The 13,478-nt window shown below is 45.2% G+C and overlaps 1 protein-coding gene across 11 annotated transcripts in view; it reads right to left on the reverse strand.

Moving 5' to 3' along the window:
- PDE5A (phosphodiesterase 5A) overlaps window positions 1-13,478 on the reverse strand; it is a 129,927-nt gene that overhangs the window by 32,420 nt on the left and 84,029 nt on the right. For all 11 annotated transcript variants that reach the window (XM_083457267.1, XM_083457261.1, XM_083457264.1 and 8 more), the window contains 3 exons: window positions 6,881-6,970; window positions 5,104-5,241; window positions 4,151-4,218 (listed from right to left, as the gene is read on the reverse strand). In XM_083457267.1, the coding sequence (XP_083313393.1) occupies window positions 4,151-4,218; window positions 5,104-5,241; window positions 6,881-6,970 (296 nt within the window). The remainder of the gene's footprint in view (window positions 1-4,150; window positions 4,219-5,103; window positions 5,242-6,880; window positions 6,971-13,478) is intronic.

Consider the following 13,478-nt stretch of genomic DNA (forward strand, 5'->3'; position numbering starts at 1 on the left):
CAGAAGGTCGGCAGTTCGAATCCCCGTGATGGGGTGAGCTCCTGTTGCTTGGTCCCTGCTCCTGCCCACCTAGCAGTTCGAAAGCACATCAAAGTGCAAGTAGATAAATAGGTACCGCTCTGACGGGAAGGTAAACGGCATTTCCGTGTGCTGCTCTGGTTCGTCAGAAGCAGCTTAGTCATGCTGGCCACATGACCCAGAAGCTGTCTGCGGACAAACGCTGGCTCCCTCAGCCTATAGAGTGAGATGAGCACCGCCACCCCAGAGTCATCCGTGACTGGACCTAACGGTCAGGGGTACCTTTAACTTTTTTAGCCTACCAATGCATCCAGACACTAGGCCAACCAGATGTTACAGAGAACCAGACTTAGGTATCATCAGAATACTGATGACACCTTGTTCAAAAGCTCCGAATTGTTTTATTTATTTTCATATAATTTATGTACCACTTGTTTATAAATTCAGGTCTGAACCAGATTGGAATGGGTTTGAATAATCAGTTCCCTCCAGGAACACCAGTAGCTGCTTGACCATGATCCTCTCGCATACTATGCCCCAAAAGAGGGTATTTGCAACAGGGTGGTAGTTGTTAAATACTATTGGGTCGAGTATGGGTTTTTTCAGAAGTGGCCATACTATTGCCTCTTTCAGGTGGACAGCTCCTTTCAGGTGGACAGAGATGTGTTCACCACAACCTGAACCCACCCAATCATTCCACACGCCACGTAGGGTAAGGATCTGAAGGGCACATTGTTGGGCACATACTCACAAGCACCCTATCAGTGTCATCAACCTGCAGAAACTGAAACTCAGTCGATGGGGCATTGAAAACCTCACTAGGGACTTTGTCAATCATGGCATCTAATGATCAACATTAACGTTCAACAAAGCAAGTTTAATGCATGCTTTTGTTCCCAAGGCAGCTTTGGACACTCAAATACCACACTTGAAATCTGAGATTTTTTTGTAGGCATAACGCTTTCTCCAGCACACACTCAACGTGCCTTTGCCCAGTAATTTGCTTAAGTAACATGCTGGATTGTCAATAAAAAGGCATCCAACCAGAGCTGGATTTATCTGGGGGTTTTTATTTGTCTTTCAGTCCCACTGTTAATCCATCTCTGAATACTGACTTCAAATAAATCTCCCTGCCAAGGGATCCAGGTATTGTCTTTCCATTGACCCTAAAGACCGTGGCTCTTGGGCTTTAGTTCAAGAAAAGCCTATTGGTAACCTGAACCGAACCATGTAAACAAAGTGCACATGAACAGAGTGTGAGGGAGCAGCTGCTTTCAGATGTGGTGCTTAAACCTCTTCTGCTTTTTCATTTTTTCAAATTGACAACTGAATGAAAAGCCAGTATTGGCTAGTATGTACATTTTATTTTAGAAAGCCTTATTTTCATTATATTTAATTTATTAAATACATAGTGCAAATTCATAGTGGAATTGCATCTCCATTAAAAAGCTCAAAACTGATACACAATAAATGGCACTAGGAAAGCAAAGCATACATGTCTTAGATAAACTGCTTTTCCCCTCAGGGCAGTTTATTTTTATTGTTGTAGCTGGGAATAACACACCCAGATAATAGCAACTGGAGCTTCTCTAAACCATTCTGGGGCTATCATTACATCCATTCACCTATTACAACCATTCACCATTTAATTCTCTAATACTTCCCTAGACTTCTACAAGATGTCTGCCCTCAAGGTGTTGCTGGACTACAGCTTCTGTCATCTTTGACTACTGGCCACACTAGTTGGGGCTGCTGGAAGCTGGAGTCAAAAACTACTTTAGGGAAGGCTGCTCTATGCTAACAGCAATTTCAAAAAGAGATTACCCATGCAGTCTGTGTTTCAAAAGAAAAAGAAGAGCTACAGAATGGACAGTGGATGGCAGGTCTTGAGCAATCAATGAAGGATGTTCAAAGGAATACAATGGAAAGATAATGAGTAGTAAGGTGCTGCAGGTTTTTAAAAAAATAGAAAAACATCAAACATAATGTACATCAAAGGTAAAAAATATAAGGGAACTAATGTTGGAGAATGAAAAGCATGCAAGAAGAGAGAGGTGTTTCTAAAATCAGATTTAATCATTTGCACTTGGAATTTTGGCATGTTTGTAAAACAAAAACAAATTTGCTTCACAAATAACACAGAGCAGATGGAACCCTTATGAATGTTCTCAACACTTTTGAAAGTTCATGTTAAAAGATGCTTTTCAGAGCTGAATGCACATGTCTTGCATTGCATTTGCTGTACTGTGATATAGCATTTCCTTCTTCCAATCAGACACAAAATAAATCTTTCCCAAGTAGTAATTATGTTATATTCCCTCCCCTCCCACTGTTGCCACTCTCTTTGCTGAAGACTCAGTCTTTCTCTGTACATACTCAGAAGACTTTTGCATTCACCCAATCACCTTCTGTTTTAAATTCATGCAGTCTGAAGAGTCTTGCATAATGCTGTACAGTGGGTGAGTGGAAAGAGCCCCATGTGCTCTAGAAGCGAAGCTTTTGGGGGTCCTTTGTGGTTAAGGAGATACATTTGAAAATGTGTTTACAAACAATTTCAAAACATCTCCGAACAAACTTGCCAGAGACTGTGCCTTGTTCTTCAAAAGCCTGGCATTAGGGGATGTTTTCTGCTTGGACCACCTTGTTTAGTGCAGCATCTGCAAAGACTCTGTGCCAAGATTCCTAGTTAAGAGCTCTGCATGTATTTTATTAGGCAAATGTGATGACTTGGATATTGTGCCCTTCTAGAAAACTGTGGTCTGTAACCCTCTCCATAAGATGAATTTCTATGTCACATACTACTCAATCTAGCTGGCACGCACTTTCATTCTAATCTACAGAATTAGGTGACAGGCCCATTGATTTTGAAGGAAATTGCCAAGGGAAGGATGCTTGGAATAGCAGCCCAAGTCCCAGGAACATCAGCAGAATTAAATCAATTTCAGTAGTGAAAATAGGTCAACATTTTGACCACATGGCTTGGATAAAAGCTTTTAATAAAGGCTGAGTTGAATTAAACTTTCAAAATGTTCCCCGTGTCTTTCCATATGTCTGTTGTTTCTTGTATTGCAGGCATGTCCAACTCCCAAGAGACTGCGATCTACTCACAGTATAAAAAGACCGGCTATGATCTACCCCTTGTCATTGCCAGAAGCTGTTGAGCTTTTTTTGGGGGGGAGGTTTGGCCAAAGGCGATCATTAAACTTCATGCCGTGATCTACCTGTTGGACATGCCTGTTGTATTGCTTCCAGGCTGACATTATGAGGACACTCAATGTTTAGATTTGACCCACCTGACCCTCAGAAGTGGCACACAGACAATCCCCATTAGTCCAAGCACAGACTGAGCACCAGCAGCATCAGCATGAGCTTTCACCAGGGCTGGCTGAGTAACTTAAAGCCCTCTAAATGTTGTTGAACTCCAACTCGCGTTTGCCCCAGCCAGCATGGTCAGTAGTCAGGAATGATACGCGTTGTAGTCCAACAACTTCTAGAGGGCCACAGGTTAGCCAACCCTGGTCTAAATAACTGTTTTGGGAGTGACTGTTGAAGGAAATCCCTTCCACCTGTTGTTTGCAATTCACCATCTCTGCATCTAGTTTAGCACTATATCATGCAACCAATGGTGGGGAACTTGCATGGCAAATACACTGCAGAACTAAGAGGGGGAAATAAGCCAACAAAATGATGAACCATCTTCATCTTGACAGGATCTCTTCTCCTCTTACTCACTCATGAAGGCAAGTATCTTCTTTCATATCTCCTCTATCCCACTCTCCTCATTGTGGACTTTGTCTATGCACCCACCAGAAGTAGAATGGAGCCACTAATTTCCAACCCCTTTTGTAAAGCAACAAAGGAGCTTTTAAAAAGAAAAGTGTACTGAACATGTACAGCCGTTCTGTCTGGTAGTGCTGAATTTCTGAGCAAAGAGGAGTGCAACCCTCAGGGGATCTCTTCTGCGCAAGCTCCTATTAAATTAGCAGAATGCACAAGAGGTGTATCCTTGTGCATTATTTCATATCTGTGGCTTTGTGCAGCTAATGTTTCTGGCGATATGAAAGCAGAAAGCGCTGCATTTTCTGTCTTGCCCATGTGTCTGAGGCAATGGAAATTTGAGCTCCATTTTTACCTTTTGTGAGTCTCACTTGAATTTTCTAATTCCTCAGATTCCATGTGAAAGACGCTGGAAAATGGATCCTAAAAATGAGAATAGAGTTTCAGCTTAGTTAGTATGTATAAATGGAATTATCTGTATTTCATGGCACTCAATTAATTAATTTATTCAAGGACAGCAGCAAGTTGCTTCTGTCTCATGTACCATGTTGTAAGGCATAAGAACATAAAAGCCCAGTTGGATCAGACCAAAGGCTCATCTAGTCCAGCATTCTGTTCCCACAGTGGCCAACCAGATGTCCATGGGAACGCAACAGGCAGATGCGTCCAGCAACTGATATTCAGAGGCATACTGTCTCAAATACTGAAGGTAATATAGCCATTTTCTTATGTGACTGCCTTAAATTTCTTAATGGGTTGTAATCAGGGACCATATGCTCCTCTCTACACCCAAAGAGTATCTTCTGAGTCCCTTCTCCAAGTGTCCTCACCAGGTGAGATGAGCTAGGTGGCACCCCAACCACGGAATGCTCTCCTCAGGTGCCTGCACCCTTGATGCCATTTCGGCATTAAGCAAACACCCTTTTTATGTTCGCAGGCCTTTTAATCTGTTCCTTCTTTAAATGTGCTGTACTGATTTTATGTTTTATTGATTTATTGTATGTGTGCTATTGTGGTTATTTTTGTTCTCAGTCACTATGAGAACATGGGAGACAGATTAAAAATTTTTATAATGCAAGGCAGGACGTCAGTACAGGGTGCACAACAACCACTGCACTCTGCTCTTTCAGTGGCTGCAATCCAGGGGTCTAGTCCATTGTTGTTCCTTGTATGCATATGGTCACTGAACGCAATTGCAAAAGATGGGCATCCAGTGCTGATTATGGGAAGCAGAGTGCTGGCTCTAAGGAATCTAAGGGATACCTAAGAATCTTCTTTCCTCGAAAAGCAATCAGGTTCTGTACTTACTGAGCTGTCTTCGTCCACTATGAAAATGGTGCACTTCTGCACCTGCATAAAGGTGATTATGGTGGCAGCTATCTTCTTCAAAATCACTTCTAAAGATTGCTGCTCTTCAAATATTAAGCTGGCAAGATCGAGGAGAACCTACAAGGGAGAAGAAAAGAAAGATATATTAATGTTGGCACATTTTTGATGGAAAGCAAGGCAGATACAAATTTAATAATTATGCAGTGACATCCCCCCCTTTTTTTAATGGAGATGGAAGTCTCAGGACCAAACAACACATGATGCCAATCATCTATTTTTATATATTTTTAAATCAAAGAATCATAAACATTTTTCATTCACACAAAACCCCTTATCAGGAATCTTGCTGCAAGACAATCATAGCAGAACCCAAGACATATCAGAACCACATAATAATAATGGAGCATAACTGGAAATTCCACAGATTTTTTTTTAACCTACTTCTTTTACAGTTTTCCCTGCCTTTTCTTTTGTCGATATCCTTTGGTTAAACCGACAAATATTTAACATAAAAAAAGTTTTCAAATTAGCTACTTGGCTACCCATGCTTTCTACTTCCTGTCTACTCAAGACAGAGACATCATTCATCCATCTTCTGCAATAGAAATTTTGGGTCGGGTACATTCTTCACCCAGTGGGGACTCGCGTCTTTGGATGTTTTGGCTCATCGTGTCAACACAACCTTGATTTCTCCCACAATGCCCCACTGTAAGCTTTGCCGTGGGTGGGTGTGTATGTGGAGTGGAATTCTCAATTTGGCAAACTAGGACCCGGTTTGAAAAAACATCAACCATGCAGTGCCGCATTATGGAGCTGGGCTGAGACGTTTACACCCATTTTTCAAGCAATTTTGAAATCCCATCCCACTGGCAAGCTTAGGAGCACTGTCTGCCTATTTTATTCATACTGATTTTTTTCCCCACACTGCCAGAGGTGGGCCTAGATACTTCCCTCCGTAAACAGTGGTGGAATATAAATAACCCTCCAACAAAGCACATGGCTAGAGGACACACCCTTAGAAACATACAGAGAGAGACCAACTCTGATTCACCAGATACAGTAAACACCCTATTAATACATGTGGAGGAGCCTCAGAGTCTGAGTGAGTTTACAGAAGACGCAGGATCAGGGCTTGTTCAGGCTCCAACTCACCCCAACGTCAGGAAAATTGGAGTGGCAGTGGAATTGGGGGGGAGATGCTCTGAATTTACCTTCCTTTCTTTTCTACTTTCCCTCCAAGCATTTGAAACCTCTCAACTCTTCATTTCTTTAGTTACATTTCACCACTGCCCTTCAAGGTATTTGTATATTAGCTACGATCTACATGTTCATATAAGGCCTGTGGCTCAGTGGGGGAAGCACATTAGCTGCATGCACAAAGTCTCAGGTTCAATCCTAATGTCTCCAGCTATTTGAAGTAGCAGGGAGCCAGTTTGGTATAGTGGTCAGTGTCAGACAAGGACCTGGGAGACCAGGGTTCAAATCCCCATGAAGCCATGAAGTTCACCTTGGGCCAGTCACTGCCTTTCAGCCCAACCTACCACACAGGTTTGTTGTGGGGATTGAATGGGGAGTTGGAGACCCATGTATGCCACCTTGTGCTCTATTGAAGAAAAGGTGGGATATAAAGCAAATAGAGGCCTTGGAAAGCCCAAGACTATGGGAGCCATATCAAGGCCACATGGACAGGCTCCCACACTGATTCTGCCCACAACTCCAAGCCATACATTATGGGATAATGAGTTTTTAGGCTCACCTGGTTGCGTCTGTTTTCCAGCAGGGACGTCTCATACAGCTGAGCATTGTGAAGAACAATTCCACAAAAAGCCAGGTATGCAGCAAAATCCTAAAAACCAGATAATACTAAGTTAATTGAATTGGTGGGCTGAGCATTGAGATGGCTGGGAGATAGTCAACTAATCGCTGTAAAACCACAATACAGATAAGGACCAGAAAGCATTGGGCTAAATTCTACTAACACAAAAGCAGAGAGGGGAGGTTTCAAATTGGACAGAAAATTGTCTCGCTTGCTCTAGGTGCTTTCCTCTCTTTGGTTTATATTGACTCTTAACATTTGCATAAAACACATTGGCAATCCTAAGCAGTGTGAGATTACTTCTCTGCTCTTTGCCATTTGTCTTCAGTATCTGCCAACAATCCCAAAGAAGGGCAACATGTACAGGCCTATATATCAGATTCCCCAAACAGTTATTTACATTTTGAAATGCTCTTGTGTTTTCTTGTTTCTAACAGCACTCCAATTACTTGGATATGACATGAAGAGTTGTTATTTTCTGTTCCCAAGAAACCTGCTTTAGTAGCAATGAGTGTTGTTTATATACTGTCCGAAAATACCCAATTCTACCTGTGACCATATCCCCAGTGGTAAAGATTTGTGGTCAATTCTTGCAAACACAAAACCAGAGTTGGACAATGGAATGTCTTATGTGCAATATTAAGTGCACAATGTCTTACAGAGACCCTCATCAACTTGGTCCAAAGCAAATAAAATAAAGAGTCTCCTTCCCTGAGCAATAATAAAAACAATCTACAGATGCTATCAAAGAGTGTCTGAGATTATTTTTTGACAATTATACATAAAATTGTTCTGCTAGTCAGCAGTTGCCAGGAGTTCTGCATTTGTTTTGGAAACATGTGTCTCGCTTCTAACCACAGCTTACTTAAGAAGTATCAGTGACATAGCGTGTTCTCCTTCAGGGAGAGCACGTGTTGCGGTGGGGTCTACTGAGCCACCCCTCTGTTACCAGGCAAGGTCTCTAAAGATGGCCTGGGGCAGTGATTGGTTCACTGGGTTGCTGGGGTAAAAGTTATGTTGCAATTTTGGTGGGAGGGGTAAAAAGGTTTAAATACTCTGCACGCAGCCTTGTACTTTCTCTTTTGCTGCGTGCAACGGATCACCTGGAGCACTTGGACCGTCTGGAGGACAGTGGAGCGATCTTCTCATTGTCTGGTTACATTTCTTTATTTTCCCCTTCTTTTTAATCTTCTCTAGTCCCTTAATTAATTTAATTCCCCCCCCCTTTTTTTTTCCTGTTTGATTTCCCACCCCACCCCTTATCCTGCCCTTTGGGAAGATTCTCCCTGTACCTGTGAGCACTGCCTGTGCTTAATCCTCCTTGGCTTGCCTTTCCCAATAGGGAGAGAGCCCCCATTAGGGGTTTTCTTTTGCAAAAAGGTTTTCCCCATTTTTGCCTGTTTAATTGTGGGGCTAGCCAGGGCGGTTCCCAGCTTACCTGGAATCACTTTCATTTATACCATCCCCATAGGTTGGCTTTATTTTGGGTGCGTGCAGTGCTGTTGGCCAAAATTTTAATCTAGCCTTGGGCGGGAGCACTATATTGAGTTCCTTTAATATTGCAATGAGACAAAAAAGGCAGAGAGCAGAAGCATGGAGGCCTGCACGGCCTGCACGGCCTGCACATATTATTCAAGCCTAAGCCTGCTACAGTTAGCAGTACAGTAAATTTCCAGGTTACCTGGAATCACTTTCGTTTATAGTATCCTCATAGATTGGCTTTATTTTGGGTGATTGCAGTGCTGTTGGCTGAGTTTTAATTTAGCCTTGGGCGGGAGCACTATTTTGAGTTCCTTTAATATTGCAATGAGACAAAAAAGGCAGAGAGCAGAAGCTGGGAGGCCATCACGGCCTGCACGGCCTGCACATATCATTCAGGCCTAAGCCTGCTACAGTTAGCAGTACAGTAAATTGTTAAGTTCCTGTGACATGTGACTCATTCTCTCTATAAGAATGTATCTGTTTGTTTGCAGGCTCACTTGTTGCTAATGTATATCTTAGGCAGACAGAGTGGAGCCAGAGGCTCTCTGTGCCTCCAATGAGCACTCTTTGTATGCTCTTTAACTATGCTGTTTCCGAACAAGTTTATTTTCTGCAAGTTAGAGACGAGCCATTGTGGCTTAGTGGCTAGAGCGCAGGACTAGGACCTGGGAGACAGGGTTCATATCCCCCACTTAGCCATTGTTATCACATAACAAAACAAGCTGCTCCTTTTGGACTATTTTGTTGCTGGGTAGTTTGGCGCATTTGTGATATTGCTCCCAAAAAGAACTTGGGGTTTCTTGAGGAGGTGCTTCCCTCTAAAGGGCAAGCAGGGGTACCTGGACAGGCGGTGGGCTGCCTCGAGTTTGTTATCTCATTGGAAACATTTATGTCTGGCCTAGCAGGTGATCCTAGGGCTTGGCCCGCTTGGCCCTAGAATTTGATGGCCTCTGGCAGCGTTTCTGGCCTGAATAGCGTCCCCATGTGGTGCACAAAGCATTGGTTTCACCTGTTCCTCACATTGTTTAGGTTTTTTGCAGACTATGACAGGGCCTTTGCAGATGCCTCCAGAGCTTGCCTCTCCTGCAGAGGATGACATGTTGATGCCCCAGGTGCCTTCTTCCAGAAGGAAGCGTCTTCAGAGGCAGGAAAAAGCGGAGCAGGGATGAGGCTTACACCTCCTTGCAGGTAAATCATCACTGGGCTGATGATGATTCAGACATCACCTTGGACCTCTCCAGGGGACAGGGTGAGGCTGTTCCAAGTCTTTAGGGATCATCATGGATAGCTCAGCCGGTCAGCCTATGGTGCCGGTAATGCCTAGGTTGCAGGATTGGTCCCTGTATGGGACAGCTGCATGCTCCCTCATCACTTTACCTGGACACTGAGGTCCAGCGCCGAGGGCCTTTCTGGTGGTTCCCTTACTGTGAGAAGCCAAGTTACAGGGTACCAGGTGGAGGGCCTTCTCGGCAGTGGCACCTGCCCTGTGGTACACCCTCCCACCAGATGTCTACTACCAGACTTTTAGAAGACATCTATGGCGGCCCTGTTCAGGGAAGCTTTTAATGTTTGATGCATTACTGTATTTTAATATTTTGTTGGAAGCTGCCCTGAGTGGCTGGGGAAGCCCTGCCAGATGGGCGGGGTACAAATAGATTATGATGATGATGATGATGATATTGTGGGAGAGTGGACTAGATGATCCTCGGAGTCCCTTCCAACCCCACTATTCTATAAGTGGTAATTCACTATGATGGGAATGTTAGACGCAGGGCTGCCATCATCCCCTTAGCTCGCTAGGATCACAGGGACGGGGACATGTGGACAGCTCCACATTTCAAATGGAAATTCCCTGAGCAATAGAACCTGAAGCTGGTATGCAGGAAGCTGGCCCGGTGGCAGCTTTGTTGGAACTTCTTAGGGATCGTCCCTAAGAGAGCCCCATACGATTCCATCTGATCCATATTTATCACATCCCAAAGGCACCTCAGTGAATGATGCTATCCCTCCGGAATTGTTCCGTGAAATATGCATCTTTGGATCAGGCAGTTGAGCTTACCAACAAATTGGAGGAGGTGCCTTGTTGGCATTATGCAATATTGAATTGGCTGTTAGGCTGCTGCCGGTTCACCCTCAAGATTTTAAGTAGTTAGGCTTTAATTGGATGGTCCTTATATTCATAAGGCGATGGCAGTGGGTTGCTCAATAGGCTGTGCAGCACTGGAGTCCTTTAGCGCCTTTCTGGATTGAACATTGCGAGTCAAGACTCGTTTAACTGGGGGTATCGTTATGTGGATTATTTTACTGGCTGTTTCTTGTGACACCAGCCTCTGCTTAGCTTACTGGATGCCCCTTTATTCCCTGAGGAGCTGGGTGTTCTGTTGGCAGTGGAGGATAGTGGGTCCTACTGCCCCTTTTAACGTATTTGGGGCTAGCTGGATACCGTTGCTCAAACATCTGCTTGCCTGTGGAAAATCTGTTTGCCTTGAAGGATGTTATTCTTGTAATACTTCCTCTGAAGCAAGTGTTGCTTTGTCAGATCCTATCATTCCTAGGTCAGTTAAATTTTGCATGCAGGGTGGTTGCTCCAGGCTGCTCCTTCCATTCCTGCTTGGCCAGGTGGTCTCATGGCCCGGGGTCCCTTCATCATCATGTACAGTGGCCTTGAGCCTGGCAGGGCAAGGCAATCACATGTAACCTAACTTTTCTCGAGTTTTCCCCATTGTAGTGTCAGTGCACATCTGGACTGAGGAGTTTAGGGACCGTCGGATCTGTCTTGGTCTGATAACCAGGCAGTATGAGAGTCCTGGCAAAACGGTCTTCATGCTCTGGCAGAGTCTTCGCAATGCTTAAGGTTTAATATTGCGTTTCTGCTCGCTTTATTTCGGGATCATCTAATGTTTTTGCTGTCGCTCTATCCCGTTTTTTCAGTTGGAGAGCTTCAGATCCTGGGCTCTGGACGCCCAGCTAGACCGGATTTTCTGTAGCTCCTTTGGCACTTGGCAACAATTATTAATTATGAGGAGTAGTAGCTTACGTTTCCCCATCTGCTTTCAGGTCTTATGAGAAGGCCGGGATTGATTTCTTAAAATTTAGCTGGCAGTCCTCGGCCATTCAGAGGAACCTGCCCCCATCCTCTGAGCAGGACCTGCAGTAATTCACCCATCTGCTGCAGATCGGATGCAGTGTTAAAACTATCAGAATTCAGTCCGCTGCAATGTCTGCTAGAGTAAAGCTTTAATTTTTCAGAGACCCTTCTAAAAGTGTGTCGTGCGCAGGGTCTCGGAAGGTTGGAATAGGCTCCGAACTTCACAGGCCAGCAGGCAGGAAGCCTGTCAATGTTTGACCTATGCAGTATCCGCAACAAGTTAAGACTTGTCGGCTGGTTCAAGATCAAGACAAGACTTATTTCAGTATTCCATTGTAATTTTGGTGTACTGAGGGTTGGGGAAATTGTGTTGGAGCCAGCACGGGGCTGAGAGTTCGGAGGCTTATTGCCTCAGGACTTTTCCTTATCTGCTTTGGAGCTTGTCATAAGTGTCTGGAGCTCTAAGTCAGACCTAGTGAGCAGGGTTGCCACCATCAGGCTTCCAGTCACAGGTGAGGTGGGCCCTTGCCCTGTTATTGGATACCGGAAATATTTGGCTTTTCGTTCCCCTGGGGGCTGGCTCGATCCTAGTGCACAGAAATGGGTTCTGGTTCGACAGGCATCTAATTGCTCACATTGTGCGCCTGTTATTGCAGCCTGCGGCTTGCCTACCGCTGAACACACCTCATTCCTTCCAAATAGGTGCTGCTGCAAAGGCTGCGCACTGGGGCCTGTTAGTAGGCAGGATTGTGAATACGGGTCATTGGAAGTCTGACGCTGACAAAAGGTTATGTCAGGAAGCATCGCCAATGATGCCTGTGCTGATGCCTGTCTGTTATTCCTTTTTTCATAGGAGCAGCTGTTCACATTTGGATTGTCGGCCACAGCATCATGCACTGAGCTGGCAAGCACCCTGACGAGTCTGGACTGGGGGCGCCATCTCAGCCTTCCTGCCCATGTTTCTAGCTCCAGTCCGCATCTGGATTGTGGGGCACAGCATCGTTTACTGGGCTGGCATCAGAGCTAGGCAGGCTGGAAGGGGACTGGGTCTTGGCCTCCCGCAGCATGTGCAGGTCTCGCTCCAGTCCGTATCTGGATTGTGGGGCACAGCATCGTGTACTGGGCTGGCATCAGAGTGAGGCAGTCTGGAAGGGGATCTCGGCTTCCCACAGCATGTACAGGTGCCGTGGATATCCAGACGGGGAATGCGGTGGAGTGAATTCATCCCACTAATTAAGCAGAGGGTGCTTTCACATGGCCCCCCTTTGGCAATTTTGGTGCAGTTGGGGGAGAATGATATGGCAAAGGTTGATTGCTTTACTTTGCAATCCGTGATTCTAAGAGACTTGGGGGAATTGGTGACCTTAATACCTACCGTTAAAATATTTTGGTCACAATTACTGCAAAGGAGCAATTGGCAGGGCATTTCTCAACCCAAGGCTGCCGAAAGGGCCAGGAAGCGCATTAATTCCGCAGTGAGCAAGAGGGTAGCGGAATTGGGTGGATTGGTGATTTCCCACCCAGATATTACCTTCAAGGCTCTGGCCCTTTACTGCAATGATGGGGTACATCTTTCCGAGCTGGGGAATGATGTCTGGTTGGATGCGGTAATTGGAGGATTGAAGGTTGGGTTGGGATTGTGAGTGGTTGGCGGCGAGCATAAGAGCTCGATTGGCGGTTAGGCATTGGTTATAAATCTGGTGGAGGAGGGGTCAGGATAGGCTGTGCCTGCCCCTCCATGGTTGCTGCGGAAAGGGAATTCCGTTGGAGGAGGGGTCAGGATAGGCTGTGCCTGCCCCTCCATGGTTGCTGCGGAAAGGGAATTCCGTTAAAGGAATCCTGGGGCTTGCCATCTTTTCGTCCAATCCCTGGAATGGGACTAGGGCCGGCAAGCCTTCGGGGAGCAGGCGGGTGAGAGTTGAGGGTTGTGTCTCAGCTCCAATTCCTCCCCGACTTGCTTTCCCCCGC

The sequence above is a fragment of the Podarcis tiliguerta genome (genome assembly GCF_965153285.1).
Source record: "Podarcis tiliguerta genome assembly, chromosome: 9".
NCBI classification, from domain to species: Eukaryota; Metazoa; Chordata; class Lepidosauria; order Squamata; family Lacertidae; genus Podarcis; species Podarcis tiliguerta.